At 58.4% G+C, this 27,666-nt stretch overlaps 1 protein-coding gene across 3 annotated transcripts in view; it reads right to left on the reverse strand.

Annotated features, from left to right (window-relative positions):
* FBLN1 (fibulin 1) overlaps window positions 1-16,890 on the reverse strand; it is a 66,207-nt gene extending 49,317 nt beyond the window's left edge. For 2 of the 3 annotated variants that reach the window (XM_037049570.1, XM_037049552.1), the window contains exons 1-3: window positions 16,683-16,890; window positions 4,502-4,607; window positions 1,669-1,801 (exon numbers count right to left, since the gene is read on the reverse strand). In XM_037049570.1, coding sequence (XP_036905465.1) covers window positions 1,669-1,801; window positions 4,502-4,607; window positions 16,683-16,764 — 321 coding nt within the window. In that variant the 5' untranslated portion in view covers window positions 16,765-16,890. The remainder of the gene's footprint in view (window positions 1-1,668; window positions 1,802-4,501; window positions 4,608-16,682) is intronic. The other variant, XM_037049561.1, reaches the window with a different exon arrangement.
* Between the last annotated feature and the right edge of the window lie 10,776 nt (window positions 16,891-27,666).

Here is a 27,666-nt window from a genome sequence, read left to right on the forward strand (position 1 = left end):
CGTGAGCTCCGCGGGCCGCCAGCCCTCCTTTGTGGTCTGAGATTTCTCTGCTGTGCCCCAAAGACGGACATGCACCTGGCTCTTCTCCCAAGTCAGGGTGGTTTGGGCAGTGGGAATCAAACCGTGCATTGGGAATGACCCCAGCGTGACCAAAAGTCACACCTGAATCCTGGGGACAGCACGCACCCTGACACGTGAAAAGCCCTTTCGGCCCCGGTCACCCAAGCCGAGCTCAGACTTTCCAGGAGGCCCACGGCAGGAGCCGGGACAACGGGGGGGTGGGTGGGGGGGGTGGCGGCTTCCATTTCTGCAGAGGTGACAGGCCTTCCACGGCTTCTGGTACAACCCCTGCTGCCAGAGGGGGGTGCCCTGGCCGCCTCCCCACCTTGTGCGGCGTGACTCATCCCTCCTGGCAATACAAATCACTCAGCTGCCAGAGTGACCCATTGACACCCCTGCTAGAATGTTCCAGGCTTTTCCTGTACCCCCCTTTCTCTCCAGTCTGGGGACTCGGGCAGAGCTGCCTGCCAGGCAGACGGTGTTGGCAGAGCCCCAGCCCTGCCGCGGAGGCGGTCATGGCGCGTCCAAGGTGCTGGCTTTGACCAGACCACCCCACCCAGATCCCTCTTGCCAGAAATCCCCCATAAAAGTGCTAAAAGGCTGAGGGTAGGCAGCACCCTTCAGTCCCCCCCACCCCTGAAATCTCCCCCACCCCAATCTGTGTGGAGACAGAATCCCCCGAGAGGAACCCACGCAGCCCTCCTCAGAATCCAGACTTCACTGCGAATCTGGCTCCCTGAAAGGACTCCATTGCCTCCCTAACCAGGGACAGGAAATCTTTTTTCCAGGGAATTCACTTTCGCCCCAGGCACCTCCAACAGAAACCCAGCTGACCAGGGCAACTTTCCAAGTCGGAGTGCCACAGGTTAGCTATGTCCTGCCCTTTGGGGGGGGCGGAGGGGGAGCACAGCCTGGACACCTCCCTGGTTGATTTGCGGTTTGGGACCTGGGCATGCCGTCCAGAGCTCTGAGCAGCCACTTGGAGATGTGGCCGTCTGGCGGGGAGACGAGCGGTCTGCCCCGGACCTGAGTCCCAGCATGATTAACGGCCTCGCTCCCAGCTCAGATTCCGGGCAGGACCCCCTCTGGGCCCGCTGGCCCCACCACCAGCTCTGCCTCACCAGCCCCGCCCACCCCCACCCCCATGGTGGTCCTGAGAGGCCACTTTGGAATGTGCGTCTCTCTAAACCTCGGCGTTCTCCTCCAGGGTGGTCACGGAGGCCGGGTTACTGGAGGCTTCCGTGGGGGGCTGTTCTGAGCCCAGGACTCTGACTGGCCTGAGTGCAGAGAACCTTGAGGGCATCCTGAGCGAGGTTGGGGTGCCGGCCTCGAACCAAGAGGGTTTTGAAAGCCCTGCACTCAGGTGACCCCTGCTCCGGCCTGAAGCCAGGGACGGAAGCCCACAGGGGCAAGCCTGCACCTCCCCATCGCCATCTCCCCAGGGTCCGAACTGGCCCGGGGTGCTGCTCAGGGTTGACTGATTACACTGGGGGAGGCAAGGAGACCTGAGGGGTCGCTCCTCCCTCCTGGGCCGGGCACCCCCCGCTGCTCAGAAAGACGGGCGGCCTGGAGCTGGGCCCTGTCGCGGGCCAGCAGGACGGGGCTCACCTTCACGAACACGGCCTCGAGGCTGGCGTTGCCGGGCAGCGTGCTGCAGCTGTCCTGCTCGCTGGCCAGGTTGATGCCGGTGGCACAGTGCAGCTCCTCCAGCTGGCTGTGGCAGCACTGCTCCCGGACCATCCTGCGGGGGCCGAGCGGGGGCTGGGCTGGGGCCGAGGCTCTGCGGGGAGGCCTGCCCAACCCACCCTCCCACCCCAGACACGGGCCGGCGCCTGGCACACAGTTGTGCCTGGTAAACGTCAGGAAGACTAAACACGGGGGCAGGGGGGGCTGTAGTGGAGTCAGGGGAGTCCTGGTGCATCTCTCTGAGCCCGGAGCCTGCCCCACAAAACGTTCCCACTTCATCCCCATTTTCTGGACTCAGAGGAAACAGCTCCCGAAAGAAGGTGGAGCAGCTTGCCTCAGGGAGCCACGTGAGGGTCGGGGCCTTGCCGGCGGCCGGGAGAGCGGGAGAGCGGGAGGTATGTGTAAGTCACCTGTGTGGCCCCCACCAGACCCTACATGACCCTGGCTTCCACCAACGCCACCGCGGGCAGGAGGAGCTGCCCAAGCTGAGCCGTCCAGGGAGGGTAGGGCCCCCCCAGTCTCCCTGCGCTGCAGCCAGGCCACCTCTGCCCCAGGGCAGCAGCCCCCAGCCTGCCCTTCCCCCGCCTCCACTGGGCAGGGCTCTGCACCCCCACTTCCCACGTGTTTCCTGAATTGCCCTAGAGCTCTGGGCTGGGTCTGTCCACTCGCTCAAACTTGGGGTGGACTTCCAAAGAACAGGCATTTCACAAAATTGTCAGGAAGAGCAACCAGATGATAGGCGTCCGTGCATCCATTTACTCAGAAATACTGGCTGCACAGAAAACAAGGCCGGGGTGTGGAGAACCCGGAACGCGGGGTCCTCCTGGTGGGAATGCAGAACGGTGAGGCTGCTGCGGGCAGTGGGGGGTGGGGGGGGGGCTCGTCAAAAAGTTAAAAACAGAACTGCCCCATGGCCCAGCGATTTCACTTCTGGGTCTGGGCCCCAAACAACGGAGAACAGTGACGCAAACAGGTACGTGTACACCCACGTCACAGCAGCTCACAAGCAAAATGGGGTCCACCCGGTGGAATGTCCCTGGGCCTTCAAAAGGCAGGAAGTTCCGAGGCTCGCTGCAGTGCGGTTGAAACCTGAGGACGTGCACTGGGCTCAGTGAAAGACGCCAGAGATAGAAGGACGGACGCTGCGTGACTCCACTGACACAAGGGACCTGGAGGGGTCACAGTCACGGAGACAGAAAGCAGGATGGCAGCCACCAGGGGCTGGGGAGGGAATGGGAGGCCCTGCTTCACGGGGACAGCTTCCACTCGGGAAGATGAGGAAGTTCTGGAGACGGATGGTACTGGACGTAATGGGAGATGGGGCGCAATGGGAAGGTACTGGACTGCACACTTACACATGGTTAAGACGATAACATTCGTTCTGTGCATTTTACTACAATTAAAACAAAATTTGGCCGTGGCCGTACTGTGTGCCAGGCCTGGGCAGAGGCTTCAGGGATGGGGGCAGGAATGGCCTGGTGGGAAGAACAGCCTCCCACCCCCAGGGGGCAGTGGACAGCAGGTACAAAGCTCCGTCTGGTGGGGCCGGAGCCAGAAGGAGCCCGGGGTTGGGTTTTGTGGTGCCTGCTTCTCTCACCTCTGACCACTATCAAAGCCCTGGGAGGAGGGTCCCACCGGCCCCCTTTGAAACCCAGGGAGGCTGAGGCTGGGAGCTGGCTCAGGCTGCAGAGCCAGAAACCCAGCCTGGGTGGGTGGGGGCCAGGCTGCCTCTGCCGGCAGGGTCGGTCGACAGACCGCTGGGTGGAGCCCCCCACCAGCTGCGCAGCTGCCAGCAGCCCATGACCTCTGCAGCGCTGAGCCACACATGGGAGCCAGGACCCCAGCTCCCACCCCTCGGACGCTCCCTACCTCCTGACCTGCAGCCTCGCACGCAGTCAATCCAAACAACCCACTCGGCCCGTCTTCCCTTCCTGTTTGGTCTATGAGGCTTTGACTTTTGAAGAGTTTCAGAAACCAAGATTTATGTCCCGTGCCGCGCTGGCAGGCAGCATGTGACGCTCCAGCCGGAGGCCAGCAAGCCTTCCCCGCACATCCTTTCCAGGGGTCTCCCCCCGCACCCTGCCTCAGTACCACTTAGACTGTACTTGGGACAGAGGAAGGGACAATGTTAGCTGAGGGAACGCTGCGTACCCTCGCCCTCCCGACACCTGCTCCCCAGGGTCCAGGGTCACACCCTGACGCCAGCCCCTGCCAGCTGCGCACACAGGAAATCTCAGTTTTCCCATCTGTGTAATGGGTGAACAGCAGAGTCCAACGAGATAAGTGCACAGCGCAAAGCAGGGGCTTCCAACAGGTTTGCCGTGACTTTCACTGTTTTATGGTGACAACCGACATTTCTTATCTGCATCATTTATTCTAAGCTCACGTTTTCCCCAAGCTGTGAGGGAGCCAGAGGCTCCACTCTGGGAGAGGAGAATAATAGTCGGAGGAGACATTGGCTACTGCATGAGGCAGGCCCGTCTGGGGCACTCTGCTCTGGTTTGGGGGTCTGACAGTGCTGTCATGTGATCTCATCATGTCCCCCCCACCTGACCCCCTTTTTGTTAGGAGGGAAGTGTCTTGGCCACAGTGTTGAGCTGTGGCAGAGGGGGCTGCACACCCCGACCTTCCAGCGAAGGGGATGACGCCCCTAATCACAGGACAGTCTGGGGATCATGGGGCGGGCAGTGTTCCTTCCTCCCCCACATCCCTCTGAAGGGACACAGCCTGTCCCGCGCGGCCGCCAAAGACACACCTGCATGGCTCGGACTCCGAGGCGTAGGGCAGCGAGCAGTCCCGGTGCTGCGTGGCCGTCTGGTGCCCATCCGCACAGCAAGCTTCCATGGGCACGTCCGCATCCACTGCATGGGGACAAGAATGAGGTGACAGCGATGAGCAATGCCCCACTCACCCCTTGGATGCGCCCTGTCCCTCCGCTGGCCCAGGACCCCCTCCCACCACACCAGCGGGAGGGCCCCTGCTGTGGTGCTCACAGGTCTGAGAGGGCCATGGGTGCGTCAGAGTTGGTTCGCACCGCTAACAACAAATAGTGCGGAGTGGGGGAGGCCCAGAGATGCCCGGCCTGGTTGGGGCCAAAGGGTGGGACATGGAGGATGGCCTCTCTTGAGGGGCGACCCGCCTGGCGAGTACAGGGCACACACCAGGGACAGGGTGCATGCAGCGTGCTCCAGGGACCCAGCTAGAATGGAAATCGGTCCTGGGATGCACAGTCTGGGAAGGAAAGAGCCAGCGCCTCCAGAACCCCTCTGGGACCCTTGTCCTACACTCCCTCCGTCTGCACAGCTGCCTGTCCAGGGGGCGCCAGTCTGCATCAAACAGGCTACGAGACCAAGGCCAGCAGTGGTCTCTGCCCTTGACTTGCCACAGAAGGCGTCTTTGCTCACAGAAAGGAAAGATAAAAGGCTGCCGTGGGTCCGGCAGCTGGCCCGCCCACACCCTCATGGCTGGACAGGGTCTCTCCAGTCCCCAGCCTGGCCCTTGGCCCCAATAGGCCCCCTGGCTCACGGGAAGGAGAGGGCCCCACCATGCCCCCCCGAAGAAGCAGCTGGGGAACAAGCTGCCCTCAGCAAAAGGGGCTCTCGCGGCCGGAGCGTGAGCTCCACAGCCTCCACGGTGGGGCCGGGGGTCACCTCTCAGCCAGAACTTCAAACCTGGGCCTTGAGAAACACTGTTTTCTCCCCAGTGGCTGTCAGTGCCCTCTGGCGTGAATCCCACCAGGCCTGGAGGTATGTCTGGGCCCCCCACCAGCCACGGGTGCTGGGTTCGAGCTCATTTCTCTTCCAAGGTGGCACCTTCAGGTGGCCCCCCAACGAGGCTCCCTCTTGGGCTCAGCGGAGGCTGAGACTTCCTGAAACACCAACCGTGGCCACCTGCCATCAACCACCACAAGCACCGTGCCCACGGTGGCCAGACTGTGGGCAGGAAACTGCCACTGCCCACTGAGACCCTGGGTGGTCAGCACCTGGGTGAGGGACTGAGGCCAGGAGGAGGAGAGACCACATCCCAAACCAGCCCCCCAAATCCCACAGCCTCCCTTTCTGGGGCATCCAGGGAATCTGGTGCCGCTTGCTGCCCATAGTGACAGGTGGACCCCTTGCCGTCCTCGCCCTCACGGGCTCCCCCAGGCCGGCAGACGGAGTCTCAGCTGGTTTGGTGAAGGGTGACGGTCCACCCAGCAAGGCCTGCCCGTCCTCTGGGCCCTGGCCACCTGGCCGGACCCTACCTCAGCTGTCCCCTCTCCAAATCCCCCGACAATGCCACCTGGTGAATGTGGAAGAGTCACCATGGGCCAGGCTTGGATGAAACTGTCTGGTGCTGGGGGACTCCCAGCACCAAAGCAGGACAGCAGTCGGAGGAGGAGCCGGCAGTCCCAGGGACCTTGGGCGCTGCCCCTCCTTCCTCGGTGCCAAGGTCACAATGAGAAAAGGCATTCACAGGGTGTGGGACCCAGTCTGTCCCAGATGGAACAGGGCCGTGGTCCACCCCCAGGATCGCTAAGACCCAGCCCCACTGCCTGACCCTGAGGCCATCCCTTCTCGGCCACCAAGCCCAGCTCCTCCTTCACCCCAACTCCGGCCTCGCTGCCCCCAAGCATCCCACACCCACCTGCCGCCAGCCTGGCCCGGGTGGCACTCTGCTCCCATGGCCCCTGTGTGTGCAGAACACAGCTCACCACCTTCCACCCGCCATGCCCTCCCCGACCACAAATGTCCTGAGAGCTGGCCTGTCTCCTGCCCTGTGTCCCTGGGCACAGAGCTGGCCCGTGGCAGTGGCAGACGTGGGCTCCAATCCCTAGCTCTTCCTTGCTTGTGCCCCGTGGCCAGACCACCGCTCCTCCCTGAGCCCCGCCTCCTCGGGGGCTAAAAGGGGCTCGAAAGACCTTCCTGGCTGCCGAGAGGGTGGGCAAAGCTTCAACAGTTCTGACACTCGGCTCCTTCCAATGGCTTGACTACATGTTCAAGGAGCAAGGGAGGTTTGGAGAGATAGGGAGTCATGGCTCTGTCTTGGGGCACAGGGTCCCCCAAGCTCCAAGGCCTCCCTCAGCCTCTGAGAAATGCAAGCAGCAGAGACTGGACTCAGCGGCGGCTCAGCAGGGCGAGAACACGGTGCCCAGAGCTCTGGAAACGCATGGAGGCGACTCTGCCTGGGAATCGGGAGCACTTTGAACCTGTGCCTCCGCAGGACAAGGAAATGCCTAGAATGTCCCTGGAATGCAGGCGACCACAGAGCTGGAACCCAAGCAAAGCAGAGCTGTCCGGGGAGCTGAGCGTGGGTGGGCTCAGAGGCCCATCCTCCTGAGCTGTGAGGTGCCCCCTCTGCCAGGGGAGGTCCCCACACAGCCCCATGAGAGGCCCCTGAGAGCCCACCCAGACCCATAGCCAGGCCAGGTGTGGCAAAGGGGAGGTGTGGGGGCAACGTGGGCGGGGCCACACGTCTGCACCGTAAGAAACGGCCTGACCCGTGATGGGCCTGCAGGGATGGCCCCTCTCATTTACCATCTCTCAGCAGCCCCCCAAAATTCATTGTTAGGCCACTGTGCCAGGCACATGGCGTGACACGGTCATGCAGAAGTGGCATCATTCCAACCCCTTTCCCATCTCCCGGGACCTATGTGGTCTCAGATTTTTCACTATCGGGAACAAACAGCTCTAACTGGACGTCTGTCCTCGTAAATCTCTGTTCCTAAAGTCACAATTATCTCCCGGGCCAGAGCCACCGCAAGTGAGGAGCAGGGTCACAGGGGAACCTCCTCAACCCCCGATTCACACAGCAATTGCTGTCCCCAGAGAGGTCCCTGCTCCACAGCCCTGCCAACACTGCAGCTGGAGCAGTGACAAGGGGCTTGTGTGGAGCCGGGACCGGTGACCAGAGGGGCCGGGGCTGACTGGCTGGAGTTTGCAGCTCCTGGTCCCAGGCCGAGGCGGCAATCTGGGAGAGCTGCAGCTTACAGTCAGTGGGGCCTGCGTTTTCCCACGCTCGTCTGCCGTGCCTGGGGACAGGGCGGTACAGCGCGGAGGAAGGTTCCACGTCAGGCAGCCTGGGTTGTTTGAACCCTTGACCCTGCTGAGCAGCTCAGTGCCTGGTAAGTTCCTGGAGGTGCCTCCTCTCTCCATTCACCGCTGTCTTCCAAGCTGCACAGCTAAAGCAAGCCACCACCAAACTGTCAGGTAAGTGGCTGTCAGTATGGAGCCTGGTGTCCTTGTCCCCAGAAGGACCCTGCCACGCCCACCAAAACCAGCACCCGGCCAGCTCTGCACGACCACAGGGGTCACTCGAGCCCCAGGCCATCTCCTGCCTGGGCTCTGGCCTCTCTAGACTCTGTCCAGCCCTGTCACCTCCAGACGTTACCCAGCTCTGTTGGGTGTCCCAACCCGGAGTCTCCCCACCATCACTGCCATGACTGTGGCACTTCGCCAGCTCCCCAGGAGCCCAGGGAGGCCTGGCCACGCTCCCCACCTCGCACACTCGGAACTCCGGCCCAGAGAGATGACATGAACAGCCGAGGGCCACACAGCCAGAGGGGCCAGTGAGAGCAAAGCCAGGCAGGCCTCAGGCTCAGTTCTGGGAGCCTCAGGGCTGTTCTCGTCTGCCTTCCCAGTCAAAAACTCCTTCGGGGCAGGAATGGCCTCTTTCTCCTCTGTACCTGCCTGCGCCCAGAACAGACAATGAGGCTCCGCAGGGCGACTGGCCAAAGGCCCTCCACCAGGGGCCTGGTCCCAAGACCATCCTTGAAACGCAGAGGCTGCTGCCAAAGGGCCTCTCCATCAGTCAGGGGCCTGGGGGGAGACGGAATGACCCTGAGGGACGGTGCTTGGCTGGAGCCTTGGCAAGAGGCAAGGCTGGTGAGAATTTCAGCGACAGCCAGGACATTCTGGAGGGCCCGAGACCCCAGACCTGTCACTTTCTTGGCCCCGGTCCACCCACCGAAGGAAAGCCAAGCTGTGGGGACAGGAGGAGCCTGGTGCGCAGAGGGGCCGGCCGGCAGAGCTCTCTGGTGCCACCGCTCAGGAGGCAGCCAAAATGCCATCGGCAGCAGATCGGCCTTTCAAAGACGGGCATGTCCCATCCAAGGAAAGATCTGCTAGGGATTTGTGTCCCCAAACAGGTGGAGCCATGCCTCTCTGTAGGATGGTCTCTTTCAAGACACGCCCCAATTCGAAAGGACATCGGGAGTGTCTTTCAATGTCCTCTCGGCCCCTCTGTGAAGAGCACACTCTACTCAGGTGACGAAAACCATCTCATTAGAAGGGCGACGCTGTGGGCCAGGGACAGCATTGGCCAGTGTCCCCGCCCCGTCCCTGGGGTTCCGTGTCCGAGCGCCTCTGGGCAACCCGGGGAAACACGGCCAACTCTGGACCCCTGGGGGAGATGCCAGCACCCGCAGATTCAGGCGGACCCATGCTGACTGCCGCCCACACCCTCCGGGGCTCCCTGGTCACTCCGCGCCCATCACGGGGCAGTAGGTCTCTGAAGAAAAAAGTGGGACCTCAGGCTGGTCTGGCATCTTCTCTCTCAGATCACTTCCCTCTCTTCTGAGAAGAAGCTCTGCTGAGCCCTGTTCACCTCCGGTTCTGTAATTGAACTGTGTGAATTATCAGGTCCACAAAGCGCAATGCCAAATACAGACCAAACAGCAACTCTTCTGCAAAATCTTGTTGGCCGCAACTCCCACATTGCAACACTGTGGGTGACGGCTTCCCCGCGACCCAGCGCCCCCGCTCCCAAGCCTGAGCCTCCTTTCCCTGTCACGGGGGGCGGTGGGGAGGACAGGGCCAAGAAGACCAGTGCGGTAATCCGGGCAGAGAGCTGCCGTCGTCAGAACCTGACCACAGAGTTAAAACAGAATCTTCGAAACAAACTAGAGACATGGGTTGTGGTGCCCACGAGGAGAGAACACTCTGTTCTGTCGGAGTCACACGCTCCCCCAGGCTGCCGCAGAATCAGACGGCAGGCCCCCCACCTCGTGGCCCATCTTCTGGAAAGAGACTCGCCTGCCCGGGGTCGGGGAGTCCAGCTCGGGCCTCCGCCCCCTGCCCCAGCTCTCTGTGCCATCCCTACTTGTCCGTATGTTCAAAACACCCCTCGAAGGACCCTTCGCAAGCCAGGCCATGAGCTTGGGCAAGGGGTGCAGGGTTGAAAGAGCAGGACCTTGTCCTCAACGAGATGGGCTAGGGAGGCGCCAGGCAGTTGCCACTGGGTTGTGTCCTTGTGGCTCTGCAGGTCTAGCACGAGGACAGACCCGTCTCCCCCTTCCAAGCCACCCACCACCCCAGGAAGAGGCAAGGCGTACGTGAGCACCACAGGGGCCAGCACCCCCACCCCTGTGAGCCAGGACCTGCCACAGGGAGACAGAGGGTCTCGAACAGAGAACCAGCTAGAAGGAAGTAGCAAGAGGGAAGCAGAGAAAGCCCATCGCTAGAAGGGAAGGAGCACTGTCCACACTGCTGCCTCCGGGCAGCTCTGGCCCAGGCAGTGCCCGCCTGTGACCAGGGCCAGTGGATGTGTGGGCTGTCCTCACTGCCCCCGACACCTCTGCAGCATCCCACCCGCAGAGCCCACCTTCTCAAGTTTTCCTCTCACCCCTCTGGCCATGTGTCTACATCTGCCACGTGCCCTCCACGCCTGGCTTTTGGAAGCTGGAACGCCAGGGGCTAGGTGGTCCTGGGTCCGCTCCTCTCCCCGGGCTAGCTCATTCATACCCACCCCAGTTCAAAGGTCACTTTCTCCAGGAAGGCCCCCTAACCACACCCCCCACATACACACGAGAACCTGGGCGGACGCATTCCCTTTCTCACCTGGTCTCTGCAGCCCGCACTCCCCAGAGCGCAGCACAGGTAATTGGCCACGTGAGCACTCGGTGCCGGAGGGCCAGGACAGGCCTGTCCCCTTCTGCACCCGGCCCCACACCTGCTCGAGCCGGCACCCGACAAATGTCTGCGAAAGAATAAGTGGACGAATGGCCTCGTGTGCGCCTAGCCATCTCATGAAGTGGGGGCCGGGAGAGGTTAAGAAAGCTGCCCAAGGCCCCGGAGCAAACACAGAGCTGGCACTGGAACCTGCATGTGCACCCCCTGCAAAATGCCAGCTTCCCTGAAGCAGGACTTAGAAAAACTGATGCTTTCCCACCAGAAGGCTGCACGAGGTGCTCCAGTGTCCCTTCTTAAGAATATGATGTGAGCACCAGGCTGCCCGACACAGGGGTGAGGACCAGGGCAGCACAGGGCGGGGTGTGGGGGCTCAGGCATCGATAAAAATGAGGAGTGTAGGGAGCGAAATTCCCTGTGTTTTACGTCACCAGGGGACAGGTCCAGAGTGGGGACAGGCTCGAGAAGAATGCTGGGTCACCCCATTAGCACAGGAACATGCTGCCAGTGTCTACCTGAGAACCGGTCTCGGTAGTGTCCCAGCTGCCCCGCCACCCAGGGGCTGCCTGGTGGCTTCTCCCTCCTCGAACTGCCCCAAAGGCAGGGCTCAGGCCCTGGGCACCCTCCTGTGCTGCCTCCTAGGCGCTCTCACGCAGCCGCCTCTGCGGGCCCAGACTCCCACATTTCTGTCTGCAGCCTGCTCTCGGCCCAGCCCAGGTTCTGCCTGGGTGTCCAACAGGACGCTTACAGTGGCCACGTGCAACTCTAATTTCCCCCACCCTGTCCAGCCTGCCTCCCCCCACCCCCCCTTAGTGACTAGTGTACTCTACCCAGCACTCACACCGAAATAGCGGGGTTGGCACAAATGACTCCTCCTCCCACCCCCACGACTGAGCCCTGGCAAGGCCTGTCCACTCTCCCTCCCCAACGCCCAGGTCTGTGCCTGCTCCCCAGACCCCTGGCTCCCACCCAATCCGGGCGCTTTAAGCCCTGGACCCTGCAGGTGCCTCTCTCTGGCTTGCCTCCACTTTGGTCCCCTAGAGCCCACACACCACAAGTAGTCCAGAGTGACTTCTAGAAACGCAAGTCAAAGAATGTCACTCCACGCAGGCTAAGCTCTCCAGTGGCTTCCTGGCGCGTTCAGGATAAAACCAGTCTGCACCCTACTGCATGGGCCCCTCCCGCCTCGACCACCTGCTCAGGCACCATCCCCTCCCCACAGCACACGCCAACCTTCACCTTCCGAATCCTGACAGGTAAATCATTTCTTCCCAAATCCTCCTCGGGTACCCGTCACAAAACCCGGGCCCTGTGCAAGCCCAAGGCTGGTTCTTTGCCACTAACCAGGACTGGGTCCCTAAAGGGAGGGCCCAGCCCCTATCTAGGTGGTGTCCCCCAGGAGTGACCTGGAGCAGGGACAGCATACTTTACAAGTCCTCCCCTGGGGGAAAACGAGGCCCTGGGCCCCTTCATCCTCCAAAAGGAATAATGGCACCTGAGCCCTGGGGTCCCCCAGGAAGTGGCCCAACCCCTGGCATGGGCCACGTCAGCATAGCCCACTGGCAGTCACTTGGCCAGGCTGGGGCAGTGCCCCAACGAATTAAGCAGGAACACAGCCTGGACGTTCCAGGGCCAATCTCTTCCAAGGCCTGCCGGGCCCTGCGGTATCTGGGACCCAGGATGGCCAAGAGCGCTCTCTGTTACAGAGGTGCCAGGGCAGGGGCAACTCTCTCCACTGCTGGGACAGGCCCAGGCCTCTCCCCGCCACAGCCCTTCCCAAGTGCACAAGGTGGGGGGGGAGGTGAGGGGACTGTGCCCCACCCAGATGGCAGCATGGAGGGCCTGACTCAGGCCACACCGGAGAGTCAGGGCCAGCCAGACCCTGGGCTGGACACCCCAGCAAGCAGCCTAGGACAGCCTCGCCCACCAAGCTCAACCAAGACAGGTGCCATCACCTCGGGGGCCACCTCCTGTCGAGCCCCTTAAGGGCCCGGGCTGTGGTTCCCACTTCTGGGGCCACCCTGTGCATGGAAACGCCTCTTCTTTCAAAGTATGCCTCTCCTCTGCACAGCCCTCATTTGTGGGATAAAGTGTTGTCCTGCCAATGATTTGGACGTGGGGGGGGGTCCCACGTCCTGGTCCCCTACTTACTGTCCATGTGTCCCGGGCAAGCTCCTTACCTGCTCTGGGCCTCGGGTGACACACCTGTAAAGCGGCAATAACGATAGTTCCTACTTCACAGCGCTGGTGAGCGGATGAAGCTAGCGACCAAGTTCACAGCGTTTCAGTTACAAGAATTTCCTAGAGCACAGCGTGTTTTCTTTCCACATTCAAGGGAATGGAAGCAGAGAGGTGCGGGCATCGGGCAAGCTCTCTCGAGTCACTTTGAGGACTGGGACCAGTCTCCTGGTCCCCTTCGAGTGGAGGACCCTCCTGGTGACCTACAGGCAGCTGGGCGATAGGCACCTGGCTTCCTGCTGACCCGCCTCCACGGAGGCCCAGCTGGGGCGCAAGGAGGCAGGCCAGTGGAAACAGTGTTGGCCAGAGGAGCCCAGCCCTGGTCCCCACGCCTGCTGCAGCCAGTGACTCGGGACACAGGGCTCAGCCTCCAGGCCACACACACCCCGTTCTCTAAACGCCCCCTCCAGGTGTCTGATCCCAAGAAAATTGACGTAATGGATGACTGCCCCCACCCCATTTTGCTATGTGGCCACATTGGCGATCATTACAAGGAACCACACTTTCATTAGTGAACTCGTTATAATACCCTGTTTTGCCAAAGGAAAATCTTTTATTGTCTGAAACGTGCTGGCAAAATCACTGTGCACCTATTAGAACTGCTTTCCTAAAACTTTCTCTACACAGCAGCACAGCGCCCCTTCCTCCCAGACCCCGCCCAGAAAGGAGGGAGGCCTTCCCCACATTGGGGACAGGGCAGAGCTCCCATTAGCTTCCTGGAAGTCCCCCACTCTCTCTCCCGACTCTGGGCCTTTGCCCGTGCCATACCCACAGGCCTAGCCAACTCTTCCTGCTCCTCACACCCCGGTTGGCATGCTGCTTCCTCCAGGAAGTCTTCTCTGACGCTGGGCCAGTTGGAGTTGGTTTGTAATTGCTCACTTTTTCCGGATCTCCCAGGGGATGAGCCCCACAGGCCGAAGGGCCAGGCCTGCCCTCTTCCCTGCCGTACCCCAAGACCTAGAATGGTGTTGGGCACAGAGCTGGTCCCCAGCAGGTATTGGTGACCGGATGCCTGAGGAGGCAGGCTGAGGCCCCTTTGCCTGACCTTTACCAGTATGGCTTTGGCCCCTGGCAGCTGTCAGTTCGGTGGCCCTGATCGGGCTGTTTCCCTCCCTGGCTTGGGAGATTCAGTATTAGGACTTTCAAAGCCATTTTGGGGAAAGGATGCTGTCCTCTCCCAGGGATGGGGACAGCACAAACAACAGGGAACACTAACGCAGCCCCCAAGCAGGTGCTGCCCTTGCTCTCCCTCCCTCAACCCTCTAGACAACCGGAGTCCGTTCTCTTTCCCTCCGAGTTGGCCGTGGGGAAACCACCGAGCCACCCGTGGCTGTTTCGGGCGGTGACTGGGGACTTGTTCTCAGCACTCCCAAATGCTGCAGCACCTGCTAGGACCCGGAGACAAGTGATCCATGCCCCCCCACAACCCCAGTCTGGGAGGGGCGGCAAAACACTGCCCCGCATGGGGGGGGGCCTCAGGCAGTGCCAGGAGGGGGCATGGCTCAGAGTTGCTGCACCACCAGGGCCCCCAAGTCAGCCCCACGCACTTGGTGCTCCAGAAGCCCCCCCACAGCCTGCCAGCCCAGCCACCTCCTGGGAAACTTCCAAGATCAGCGGCCAGCCGACCACAGGCTTGCAAGCCAAGCCCTCTCTCCTTTGTTCTCCCTCCCAGTGCATTGCTCTGTAATCAGTTGGAGCCAAAGGCCAAGACAGACTTGGAGAAAACACCACCCCCTCCTCTCTCCAGCCCCTCCCACCCCAGCTCTCTGCAAATCCCAACAGGACTGACCCGTGGGTAGGGCTCAGCTCTGACCTTGGGCATGACACTTCTGTGACCAGGTCACCAAATGAGTTTCAGCAGATTAGCTAAAGGGCTCGCCACTTGAGAGCTTTCTCCTCGATTGCTTTTCAGCTGCTTTCTGGAGGTTGGGGTCAGTGTCACCTGCCCTCCCAGGGCTCCAGAGCACCTTCCAGCTGCTGAGCCTGCAGCCCCAGAAAGGAAGGAGGTGCCAGGCAGTCCTTGAGTCCCTGCCCCCGAACCAGACCAAACCCTGTGAACTCAAAAGAGGGGACAACTGCAAGGAAGCCAAGGCCACAGAACAATCCAGGGATTCTCATTCGAGTGTGCAACGAAGACGTTTCTTTGATATACTTCAAGTGAGGGCCTTCTCTACGAAGAAGACAGCTGTCAACCTGCAGTCAGGGTTCCTGGGCTGCTCCACCTGACAGCAGGCAGAAAAGAACAGCGATGGCGGGGCTGGGCCCAGGCCCGGGAGAGGTCACCTCGGCCTTCTCTCTGGGCCCCAGTGGCCTCATTTGTAAGAGAGGGAGGGTCTCGGGGGGCCCCTTCCATTTCCAACAGGGAGTCTAGTGTAGCCCCCAATCCAAGCTGCTCTCTGGGCTTTCACACCAGCCAGCAGTCCCCTGAATGCCCTGCCCCAGCCCCGCCCCCCAGGCCCAGCTCCTACCCCAGCACCAGCTCCTCCAGGAAGCCCCCCCAGGAGCCCTGAGGAGTCAGGATGGCTGCTGCTGTCAGCGCTGCGAGCCCTGCACCCCCATAGCATCTCCCCCAGGAACTGTCCCCCAGGGTATGCTCAGAATGAAGCCGGTGACCAGAACAGCCAGAGCCCTGCAGAGTCAGCTGCAGCAGCAGGCCCCTGTCCCCGGCCTCCCCTTGAATCCCAGGCCAGCATAGCTGGGACAAGTGACCTTACGAATGAGGGCAAGGGCGGTCACCTGACAGTTAAACTCAACTAACTCCAAGATAAAGAATCTGCGATTCCAAGGGTGATCAAGTGACCCTTTGACCAAGGTGGAGGGTGGTCACCAGGCAGTTGAAAAAAGCTCAGCAAAGCCAGAGACAAAGAGCCTGGAATTCTGAGGGTGGTGGGGGGCAACTTCTGGGCCTGGCTCAGGGAGGAACAGAACCTGAGGCAAGGCAGGCCTGGCTAAGGACTGCTAAGCAGGAGGCCTCTGCATCGAGGTCAGAGGTCATGGCTCTGATAGGAAGGGCCTTGTGGTTACCCCTCACCCCCCACAAGCCAGCTAGGCCTGGGGATGAAAGGAGAAAGAAGGGCCAGTCCCTGCTCTGTCAGCACGGGGGCGGAGCCTCTGGGCCTCAGGTTTGCTGTTGGAGACTTGCTCTCCTCCTCTTCCCTCAGGTGGGTTTGGAAGTGGCCAGTCCCCAGCTCTGGCTGAGCATGGAGCCTGGCAGAATCTCGGGGTCTGTGTGCTGGGAGGGCAGGCAGGGGTTCCCTGCACTCAGCTGTACCCACCGCCGCTCCCTTCCTTTCTGACTTCTTCAGGTGCACCCCCTGCCCCAAGACAGGTTTGTCTGCTGGACAAATTACCGTTCCCCACCTCCCAGCCTCAGTTGTCCCACCAGCAAACTGGGTACAAGAGCCTTTACCTAGGCTGGAGGTGGCGCAGTGAGTAAAGATGTGCCACCCGCACTCCTGGCGCAGAGAGCCTGGCACCCAGCTGGCGCTTCCTCTCCCCCACCCTGCACCTTGGCCCGTGAGGTGGGTGGGTTCATGATGTGAGGTGGCCTTCAGGGGAAGGCGGTTTTTTTTTTTGGGGGGGGCACCGTCTTTGAAATAAGCACCACAAACCAGTGAGGTGATTAGAACCGGAACCAGGGGTGGGGTGTGGGGGAGGGAACGTTGCCCAGGGCCCAGCTCGGACAGCGCTCTGAGTCACCCCCAGCTCCAGAACTTCCCAGGAGCGCGGGGCCGGGTGATCGGGGGGACACTACGTGGGGCCGGTGGAGTCAGTGTGCCCCCTCCCTCCCAACCCGACCCGCCGCCCCTCTACCTGGGGACGCCAGCAGCGAGAGGCCGGCGAGCAGCAGCAGCAGCGGGGCCGGGGGCGAGGGCGAGGGCGCGGCGCGCTCCATGGGGCGGGCGGCAGGCGGCTGGCAGCGGAGCGGAAACAGGCGTGGAGCGAGGGGCACGTCTGGCTGGCTCTAGGTGCGGGGACAGCGCGGGATTCACGCTCAGCCAACGTTGGGCCCAGCGGCGCCGTTCAATTATCCCGCCCCGGAGGAGGGCGTGGGGAGGGCGCGGCGGAGGCGGGGCCGAGGGCGCCTGTCCCGCCTTCCCTCTCAGACTGGCCCCTTGGACGTCTGGGACCCTTCCTCCAGGCAATATGCCCCAAGGGGCGCACAGGCCCACAGCTGGGGGTAGGAGCGAGGACCCCAAACTTCCCTGGTGGGGCCAGAGAGGAGGGCGCATTCGGGAGGGACGTACCCCCTCCCCCCAACCTCCTGCTCTTTGCACCAGGGAAACCTGATCCCCTCCGCACCCGCTAGCCCGAGGGGCAGGCTGGGTCTCAAGGGTTAGCTCCGCTTGTCCCCACAGAAAGGGCGAGTGGGCGAGGGTAGTCCCCAAGGGTCTCGGTCCCCAAAGGTCGCGGGCGCCTTTTCGGGGTGGCAATACGGGAGGCAGTTGGGGTGGCAACACCGGTTCATTGAGGGGCTCCCTGCAGGATGTGGCAAAGCCCTGCACACACTGCCTGCTGGGTTCTCACCCTTAGCCTCCTGCACCCGGATCGCCCTGGGGTCTGCAGGTCGCTGGCCCACCTCAGGTTGTCCCTGGCTGGCACTGCTGGGACTCTGCTGGCCTGTGGAGGAGCCTCCCTGGCAAACTGACCTCACGGGAAGACACAAACCTGTGTGACTCCTGTTGGGGGTGCTCCGTGCTCACCACACACACCTTGGAGCACCACACAGCCCTGAAAGGGGCAGTTCTACCAGTGGGGGAGCCAGAGGGCGGCTCTGAGGGACACAGTGTAAGGAAAGAGCCAGACGTGAAAGGACACTTGCTGCACGATTCCCTCTCTGTGAAGGGGACAAGGACAGCTTACAAGTCCGGGGAGTGGTGTGACCTGTGGGGTAGGCTGGTGAGAATGTTGTTGTTCTAAACTCTGGGTGTGGGTTACCAGTTGGCTGCACTTGTAAATTTTTAAAAATATTTATTTATTTATTTTTAGAGAGAAGGGAAAGGAAGGAGAAAGAGGGGGAGAGAAACATGGATGTGTGGTTGCCTCTCGCACCCCTCTAACTGGGGACCTGGCCCCCAATCCAGGCTTGTGCCCTGACCAGGGATCGAATCAGTGACCTTTTGGTTTGCAGGACAACACCCAGCCAGCCCACTGAGCCACAGCAGCAGGGCTCCACTTGTGAAAATTTATTAAGCTGTTCACATATGACAGGTGCCCTTTTCTGAATGAACATTAGATTAAGAAATCAAAAACACAGAGGCAACTCACCTCCCCACAGTATGCCTCGTGAATCTGATGTTTGCAGAGGGCTCCAGAAAGTTCGTGAAGGGGTCCCACTTGCTGAGCGCCTCCTAGGTGAAGGAGGCTTCCTAGAGTGGGGTGAGGCCCCCAAACGGGGAGCAGAAGGGTGGGAGGGGCGTCCAGGGCGGAAAACACAGCTCTGTGAAGGCCAAGAGGTGCCAGAGACCCTGGGCAGCTGGGGAAGGTTGCCTGGTCCACATTGGCCACATGGAGTGGGCTGAGGCTTAGCAGGCAGCTGGACGTGGGGTGGGTGGGGAGCTCAGAGCTGGAGACAAATTGACGACTCACTGGTACTTTGGTATTAAGTTGATTTTTTTATTTTTATTTTTATTAAAAAATATTTTTTAATCTTTAGAGGGGAAGGGAAGGAGAGAGGGAGAGAAATATCAATGTATGGTTGCCTTTTGTGTGTCCCCTGCCGGGAACTGGCCTGCAACCCAGGCATGTGCCCTGACTGGGAATCGAACCGCGACCCTCTGGTTCGCAGGACCGCGCTCAATCCACTGAGCTACACCAGCCAGGCTAAGTTGATTTTTTTTTTTAAGCCATGGGAGAATAGGGGTTGCCTGGGGAGAGGCGAGAGGCCCAGACGAGGTGCAGGAAGGTAACCAAGGAAAATTACCTCCAGTTTGTCACTGCACACCGTAGCACCAACATTCGCCATCGCATTAGAAATAGACACGACACTTCTAGTGAGCGAACGGGATGAGATACACACACATTCACATAACTGCTGTCCTCTCACTGGACCCTGAGGTCCGTGACACTTGGGGGCTGTGAATCACGCGGCGTTGACAATGGCGAGCTCTGGCTCCAACCCTGCGCGCGACAGCTGCCACCCAGAGATGGGCGGGTTCACAGCCCGAGGGAGGCGTGAGTGGAGCCACGGCTCTCGCCTCCTCTCCTCTCCGGCTCTGAGCCACAGCTTGGTTTGACCTGGGCCATTTCCACGGGCAGAACGGGCACCCTGCCATTCCCGTCCGTGTCTTTAATTGTCTCCGAGGCTGACCATTTTCCATGTGCTTATTAGCCGTTAGTATTTCTTGGGGTTTTTTTGCGACTTCTTTCATAACCTGCACTCATTTATTTTTGTAATAGCAGGCGTGTTTCTTGCAGTGAAGGCCTAGGACAAACGTGCCATGGCCACCAGTGACCTGTTTATGGCACATCGACTGGGATTCTCTGTTCAGTGATTCGGTGGAATCCGTGCGATTGTGGAAAGGCCGAGCAGAAGACGTAAGCAGAAACACGATCTTCACCAACGAATATGATGTAAAATTAAAAAAAGGAACGAAATTGCATGTGAGCGTTCGGGCCACACGGCAGTCACTGTGGCAGCTCCTGTGACTGAAGAACAAACAGAACTAAATGGAAGTGAATGTTGTGTTTGATGAAAATTTTATTTTTTATTTTTTACAAAAGAGTTGAGACAGGGAAGGAGGAATAAGTGTACCAGAAACCTGAAAGGAACTGATTCCTACACCTACACTTGACTCTGGGTTTCTTGGCAACCAAATAAAGATCAAATTACGACCCTCCTGTCCAGTTCCTGTCTGCTGACCTTTCTGACCCCCTCCCCTGAATCTTTACGGATAAGGGTCAGAAAAGGATGACAGCGTGAGTGATTATAGTCCGCAACAATGGGCCTGGTGTTGGGGGAGGTGCCCCCCCCGACACCCCCGACCAGGGCAGACTACGCACCCCCGGGTTCTGCTCCAGGCGGGAAGCCGTCCATTCTGCCCGGCCGCGACCGCCCAGCCTTCTCTCATCTTAGAGGAACTGCCCACCTGGCCGCTCGCCCCCAGGAACAAACAGCTCTCTGTCTGTTGGAAAGGCCATTGTTGGTACCCTGAACTGTTTTTCTCAAGAAAACAACTGGCTTTGGTGCTGCCCAGCTTTCGGAGGACACAAGTCTTGTGGTTCTCCATGTGACGCTGCAACGCACCCTGGGTGGTTTGCTGAGGGCAGCCGCTGCCCAGGCCCAGCACAGACCTCCAGAGGCGTCTGGGCCCCACCGCCCTGGCCCGCTGGCAGCAGCCCCGGGGCAGCACACGGCTCCCAGGGCGCCCAAGCCTCCCTCGCCGCTCCTGCCTTACTGCTCAGCTGGCTCCTTCGTGACAGTTACCTGTCCCTCTTCGTGCCCCTTTATTTCTTGGCTAAAGTGTTGGTTTCCTCGCTGCCCACTAGCCTGTGAGCTCCCAGAGGGCAAGGACGACATCTGCCCATCTTTCTTTCTTTCTTTTTTTTTTTTTTGTATCCTCTTCTGAGGGCAGGCTTATTGATTTTAGAGAGGAGGGGAAGGGAAGGGGAGGGAGAGAAACATAGGTCTGTTGTCTTTCGTAAGCATCCTGACCAGCAACTGAACCAGCAACCCAGGCACGTGCCCTGAGCAGGGCCAAACCAGCAACCTTTCAGTTTACAGGACGACGCTCCGACCCACGGAGCCTCGCTGGCTGGGGCCGATCAGCACGACTCCAGTGTTCAGGAAATCTGTGCTGCGTGCAGGAGTGGACAAACCTGCACTCCTAGTGGTTGGCCACGCAGCGCGGAGAGAAGCACACTGGGAGTCAGAGCACGCATAGCATCACAGCCACTGCAGAGGGGACGGATGCTTAGGGAGGTCGCAGAGCCCAGGGAGTGAGTCCCTGACACCCAGGGCCCTCCAGGCACTGCGCCCTGCCAGTCCCGGAGCTGGCCAGATGCTCAGAGCCAGCCACCTCCGCTCCTGGCCCCTCACCATCCCCTTTGGGTCTCTTCTCCTTCCTACACTGGGGTCCTTTCCTGTCCTTATTAAGAAGGTCCCGGGGAGGGGGAGCAATGACTAATGTCCCTTCAAGTGGGGTGCTGGGAACTAGAGGTTCCAAATTATGTCACAGACACAAAATGTGGAGACTGCTGGGCTCCCCCAGGGCTCCAGCACACTTCCGCCCCCTCAGACTCTCACACTCTTGACTCTGTGCCTCCCACGCAACCCAGCATTGAGGCTCCCTGTTCATGCCAACACCATTCTCCCAGGCTGGGCGCCAGGAGTGACCCATGCTGGGCACCTACCTGGGACACCCTCCTTGCCTTTGTGGGGCTCCTCCACATGTAGTGATGAGCCCATGCCATCAGGGCAAGTGGTGAGTGGGGAAGTCCCTGACTAGGGGGCCCTCTTATTCTATCTCCCTCATGACACGTAAGGAAGTGCATGTCCACGTGCCCAGCATCTTCGCACACTCAGGCCTTTATCCCTTGCCGCCCCCACAGCCGGCCATGAGGCAGGGCGCTCTCCCAGCTGCCTGACCCCAACTTCACGGCAGGGGGGCAGAGGGACCTGCTGTCCCTCCTGCAGCAGAAGCAGGCCAGGGCGCAGCTGAGGCATGTCTAGGTCGTGACCCCACAGGTATCTCACCCACCCACGGCGCCCATCAGCAGTGGCAGGTGGCTGGTGCATGCGATGGGTTGGGTGGTGACCCCAGAACGCGTATGTTCAAGTCCTCACCCCCAGAACCTCAGCATGGCCCTGTGTCTGGAGTTGGTTCTTTAAGGAGGTGATAAAGATAAAACGGGGTTGTGTGGGCATCCTCATCAGAAGAGATGAGGGTACAGGCGCACACGGAGGGAGACCATGGGAAGACACAGGGAGAGGAAAGCCATCCACATGCCAAGGGGAGAGGCCCCAGAAGGAGCGAAGGAGCCAGCCATGCCCACACCTTGACCTTGGACTTCCAGCTTCCAGAATGGTGAGGAAATAAATTTCTGTTGTTTAATCCTCAGTCTGTGGTATTTGTTACAGCGGCCTGAGCTGACCAATGCAGTTGGAAAGAAAAAGGTCTAGCCATCAAAAATAGATGTTGGAACCCGGGATGGAAAAAGGAGGGGAGCTCACACATTCTAGAACATTCTAGAACCTCAGCTGTTCTGGGATCAGAGGAATTGTGAGGGAAACTCCAAATAAAAACACTGTTATTTATTTTTACATTAAAACATAGCCTTTGAGGTACCATGACAGTGGGAAATTGTAGCGGTGGCGAATTGTAAACCGCCTGCCCACCACGCCCTTGACAGCGTTTCCGTAAGTGCCAACTCTGACAGAGGAGCAGCTGCTGGATGAACAGCATGTTTGTGTAAGAATTTTAGAAACGAACTTTAAAAGATACGGACTCCGACCTGCAGGCTCAGCTCCGGGAGATCTGCTGACCTTTGGCTGTGGAGCCCAGATGACAGGAAGCCAGGACGACTGTGTACCAGGATGACACACACTGACCGTCACCTACCTTATCGGAATGGACTGTGTCATCTGCACACGAAGAACTTTTCCACCCCCTCCCTTGATCTCTTTGTTCTGTTCTCCTCCCCCTCCTTTAAAAACCTCTGCCTGCACTGAGAGAGGGAGATGGGCTTTGAGACACGAGTCCTCATCTTCCAGGTGGCTGGCACTTGAATTAACCACTGTCTTTGACATCAGCACCCGCCTCTCGAGTGCTGGCTTTTGCAGCAGCAGGAAGCTGGGCCTGTCTCAGTTGCAGTTTTTGGTGACCCCAGAGGGACAACGTGGACTCCAGCAAGGACTGTAGGGCCCCAGCTGGAGGCCCAGCGGCTGCGGCAGGCTGACTCCCCGGCAGGAACGGTGGGAACCCTGGTTCTTCTTCTCAGGGAGTCTCCCTGCTCCCCCTCTCAAGACATCAGCTGCCTTTAAACACTTTGCTGGTGAAAAGAAATGGGTCTCTTGGGAGTCCACAGACTCCCATTTCGGGAGCTGACAAACTCGAAATTGGGTGCGTCCCCAGTGTGCAGGACCAGGGGCCCCTGCCCAGACACTTGGGTCCTTTGAACCATCTGGGAATCTGTAGGAATCCGCAGGAACTTCCTGGTGGTAGGCACGACTCAGCGACAAGAAAACACCCCCACCCCCCCGCGTGGGATTTGGTTGGCGTGCTCCCTTGGTTTTGATTTGGGTATCGTTTACTTTTCTTGCTGCATTCCACTTTTTAGTTTCGTTTCTCTGTTCTTCCACGGGAGTGACTCTGTTTCTGTCTGAGAACTCTCATGTTTCTCTCCTCTGTCTGTTTTGGTTACACTTGCTCTACTCGCCTTCTTATTTTTAGGGGACTTCAGTTGACCTTCGCTGTTTTGTACACCCCAGGACTCCTGCCTCTGTTGTTTGGGCTTCATGCCATTTGGACCTTGTCAGGGTTGTTTGTGGTACCAGCTGGCGTGAGATAAGAGTCTAAGGCTAGGTCCAATCCTGGTTTTAGAGGAGTTAGTTTGAGAATACTCATTTGTTTGAACTTTGTCTTGGCTTTAGACTTTGTTTTTGTTTCTGTTTTTGAAAGGATCTCAATCTCGAACTGTTTTGACAAAGTTCTGATAAAGAGGATAAGATCTCTTATGTGCAAGCTTTCATATTGTTACATCATGAGGCTTCTACTCAGAAAGAACTTGAATGGATGGTTCAGAGAGGGGAAAGGTCTCACTCCCCTCCCAGATGGCAAACTCAGAGCAGGGCACGGTTTTTAAACTTAAGCAGCTCAAGCTGTGCCAAGCCTCATATTTCTCTCCCCTCTTCTCCAACCTTCCAAAAGTTGTTGAGATCACTAGAAAATTAAACAGCTCACTTTTGAGCACACGAAAGGAATTCAGTCATCCCCAAACCCAAATATATGATTGAAGTTCAATGGATGTCTTTTAAAGTTATTAAGATAAAATAGGTTTGTTTTTGCCTGGGTTTATGAAAAAAGCTTATGTTCTCATAGAGGCTGGTGGCTGATCCACTGCCTTCATTTGTAGTGCTGTGCTCTGTTTGTTTGTTTTTTAAGATTTTATTTATTTATTTTTTAGAGGGGAAGGGAAGGAGAGAGGGAGAGAAATATCAATGTATGGTCGCCTCTGGTGGCCTGCAACCCAGGCATGTGCCCTGACTGGGAATCGAACCACGATCGTGTGGTTCGCAGGCCCGTGCTCAATCCACTGAGCTACACCAGCCAGGGCAGTGCTGTGCTCTGTTTTAAAGACCGGAGCTCCCATGCCACCCAGACAAAAGCCCGGACGACAGAAAGCCCACCAGGTGACAGCCTGATGCTGGGGGGAGGGGGTATGCACGTAGGCTGTGCTAGGAAGAATTCTGTGGAAATGGGAAACGCGATTGTTAAAAAAATTGAAAGCACTGTTGCTCCTGTGGTTAGAAGAAGAAACCGTCACAGGGCTGAAGCAAATGGGAGGGACACTTTGTTCTGACAGAATGAGAGAACTCTGATCCGGTTCTGGAAAGACTGCCCCCTGGAGCCCTGGAGGCAGCAGTGCAGACTGGGACAGCCTGGAATTTTGTTCCGTTTCTTCTGTCATTAGCCACAGACACAGGAATGAGGTCACAATGTAGCAANTGTGCTAGGAAGAATTCTGTGGAAATGGGAAACGCGATTGTTAAAAAAATTGAAAGCACTGTTGCTCCTGTGGTTAGAAGAAGAAACCGTCACAGGGCTGAAGCAAATGGGAGGGACACTTTGTTCTGACAGAATGAGAGAACTCTGATCCGGTTCTGGAAAGACTGCCCCCTGGAGCCCTGGAGGCAGCAGTGCAGACTGGGACAACCTGGAATTTTGTTCCGTTTCTTCTGTCATTAGCCACAGACACAGGAATGAGGTCACAGTGTAGCAAGCAGGGTTATAATGAGCATCTATCCTTTTTTCCACTTCTGTTTAAAGAATTCCCCACTGAGGAATTTCACAGAGTCTAAACTCTCACTACCCACATCAGGGTGCTAGCCGGTGACCAGGTGAGCCAGCCCCAGGTTTTGTAGTAGGAGCTGGCGATAACAAGGAGGAGAGTTGGTGGCAAGTCCAGTGTCTTGGCAGCTAGAAGCAGCAGCAGCGAACGTGGGGGTTCTGGGGTCAGTGCCGGCAGCTGAGTGAGCCGTGGCATCGGGGTTGAGTAGCACATGGCAGGCGGAAGTGACATCACTTGCCTGTTTTGTGGCCTGAACTTGGCTGTGGCCCTGTCTTTGCTCCAGATATCCCCCGTCTAGCCCTGCCTCCAGGTGTGGTCTGCAGTCTTCACGGCGATTTGAGCTGTGCAATACCACTGTGGAAAATGTACGGCTAATCACACCCTCCAGAGCTGATGTCCGGCATGTGCAGTGAGGCCTCCTGATCGGGACTGAGATTGTTAGAGACGAGGAAGAAGAATGGACATTCCCCTACAGATGGGAGACAATGAGAACAATGGCCAAACTTCACTGGGTCCGGATGTAACAGCTGACCATGACCTTAGTTGCCTCTGGTGGAAGGTCAGTTGATAACTTGGTAGCTGTGTATCAAATAGTTTGGGTTGAGTTAAGCCAGACCAGGTGTGTATACAGAGAGAAAGGGTGTGTGCATGTGCTGAGCAGCCGAGGCGTGGAAGGTAGGGGGCGCCTCTGGGGCAGGAAGCCCAGCCCGGCATGCCCTGTCCCCTGAGAACTCCCTCGGTGAAAGGGCCGACCTTGCGTCTTACTTCTTCAGTTCTAAGCACTTCACATTTTTTTCCATCGCGTTATTTAATTTGCGAGTGCTGAGATAAAGAAAAGCTGTAAGGTTTTCCATATTCATTATGTACAGACTATATGTATGATCACATTTCTTGCCGTGAGATTTGTAATGGGCACATAACAACTAGTGTGTGATACAGACGAGTAGTTAAGTAAACCTATGACCTATTGCCCCTGTGAAACGTCAAGCAACTCCTTAAATCTGTGCATGTGAACACTGTTGCAAGAGCGATGCTTGTTTTCTAAATAAAATAAAAACGAAAGCAAAACATAAAAATGTATACAGAGGAGTCTTTGTTAAAATATGTATATGTAAATATGAAGAAATATTGGGAGAAACGCAGTTTCATTAAAGAAAAAACAAACAAACAACGAAACCAGGCCACACCAGCGGTTCTGCAGGACTGGTGTGTGCGAAGTCAGAAGTTCTCTCTCCGCCCGAGATGGGCTGTTTGATTTCGATGTGTTCGGGCACAATCTGTTTTTAACTACAGCCGCATTGCATTGCAGAAAGCGGGGAAGACGGGAAACAAACACCCATCGCCCAACCTCCCCACCCCCCACCCCACCCCCGTTGCCCTGGCTGGCGTTGCGGGGTGCTTATTCCCAGGGTTGTTCAGGTGCAGTTTCCACAGCTCGTGTCAGGGAGCACAGCTCCGTGGCCTCCTCCTACTGCAGACGGGCTCCCGGTTGCTACGAAGCCTCCATTCCCCCGGTGGGCAGTAAAACACCCTCGAGTCAGGGAAACGTCCCCCGCCCGGGCCCCTGCGAGATAATCAAATTAACTCAGTTTCTTTGCTGTTACAAGAAACACAGTGAAGACTGCTTTTTGGCCCGTGACCCTCCACATTTGGGCTTATTGCTTCAGGACAGAGTCCCTGTGGTCAGGTGACTGGGTCACAGGGCACGTCCCGCTGTGAGGAGCACGGCTCTCTAAGTTGGCTCAGCCACCTGTGGTTCTGGAAGGACAAATGGTTCTAATTAGAGGCCCATCGTTTCCCCAGGCTCCAGCTGTGTGGATGGGGGAGCAGCGGGGGTGGTGGGGTGGGGGGCTCTGCAAGCCAGGCCAACTCGCTGAGCTAAGCGGTCGGTCGGTGCAGAGTCTCCCCAGGTAGTGTTTCTCTTCGAGAACTTAGCAATCTTTTGCACTGAGTAATGCCTTAGGAAAATCAACATAGCTGGGGGCCGAGGCAGCCCCTGCCCTGCTCAGCAAGGAGCAGGCCCACCAGGTCCCCCTGGAGCCAGGCTTGGGCCCCAACCCGCCTCGCAGCTCGGAGTCTATGGAATGCTGTGCCGTGAAGGGGCACGGACAAGAGCACGGCCACTCGATTTGGAGGTTTGGATTCACAGACAATAAAAACCCCAAGTCAAAGGTGAATAGTTAAGCACTTTATTAAGTGAGAGCAAAGCACAAGTAAGAATCAAGAGCATCCATCACCAGGCGGGGAATCACCAACACCCGAACACAGACGCTGGGGAATCCCGAAGACGGCATTTGGAGTCTGCCTGGGACAGTTCCGAGCGAAGTGTCCTTCCCTTGGGCGGAATTCGGAAGTCTCACTGTGGGGGCTGTGCTTAAATATGTTTTAGACATAAGTGGCTACACGCCGGGGGTCTTCTGTGACTCAGCTAACCAACAGGTCCCTCTGGGAGAAGGGCCAGCTCTCCCTGGGAGAGAGCACACCTGGGTTTCATTCTTACAGCAAAGGCCACAGCCTGAGCATAGACAGGGAGGATTCTCAATGTCCCTTGAACTTGTCAAATGCCTTCATCACCACTCTTTGCCTCAAATGGCCCCCATTCTACAGATGAGAAAACCGAGTCTCAAATGGGCGAAGGGACTTGCTTAACGTTACAGTAACCATGTAGCAAAGCCCTCAAGTGGCTCACGGTCCGGGGGAGACCTACACTGGTCATTCAGTACCTGGGCGAACTGTGGGGGTTGAGAGGCGGGCTGTGTGAGTGAAGCAGGGGCACTGCCCGAAGAAG

This window comes from Sturnira hondurensis, unplaced genomic scaffold, assembly GCF_014824575.4.
Source record: "Sturnira hondurensis isolate 20B ecotype Veracruz unplaced genomic scaffold, ASM1482457v3 Scaffold0000780, whole genome shotgun sequence".
Lineage (NCBI taxonomy): Eukaryota > Metazoa > Chordata > Mammalia > Chiroptera > Phyllostomidae > Sturnira > Sturnira hondurensis.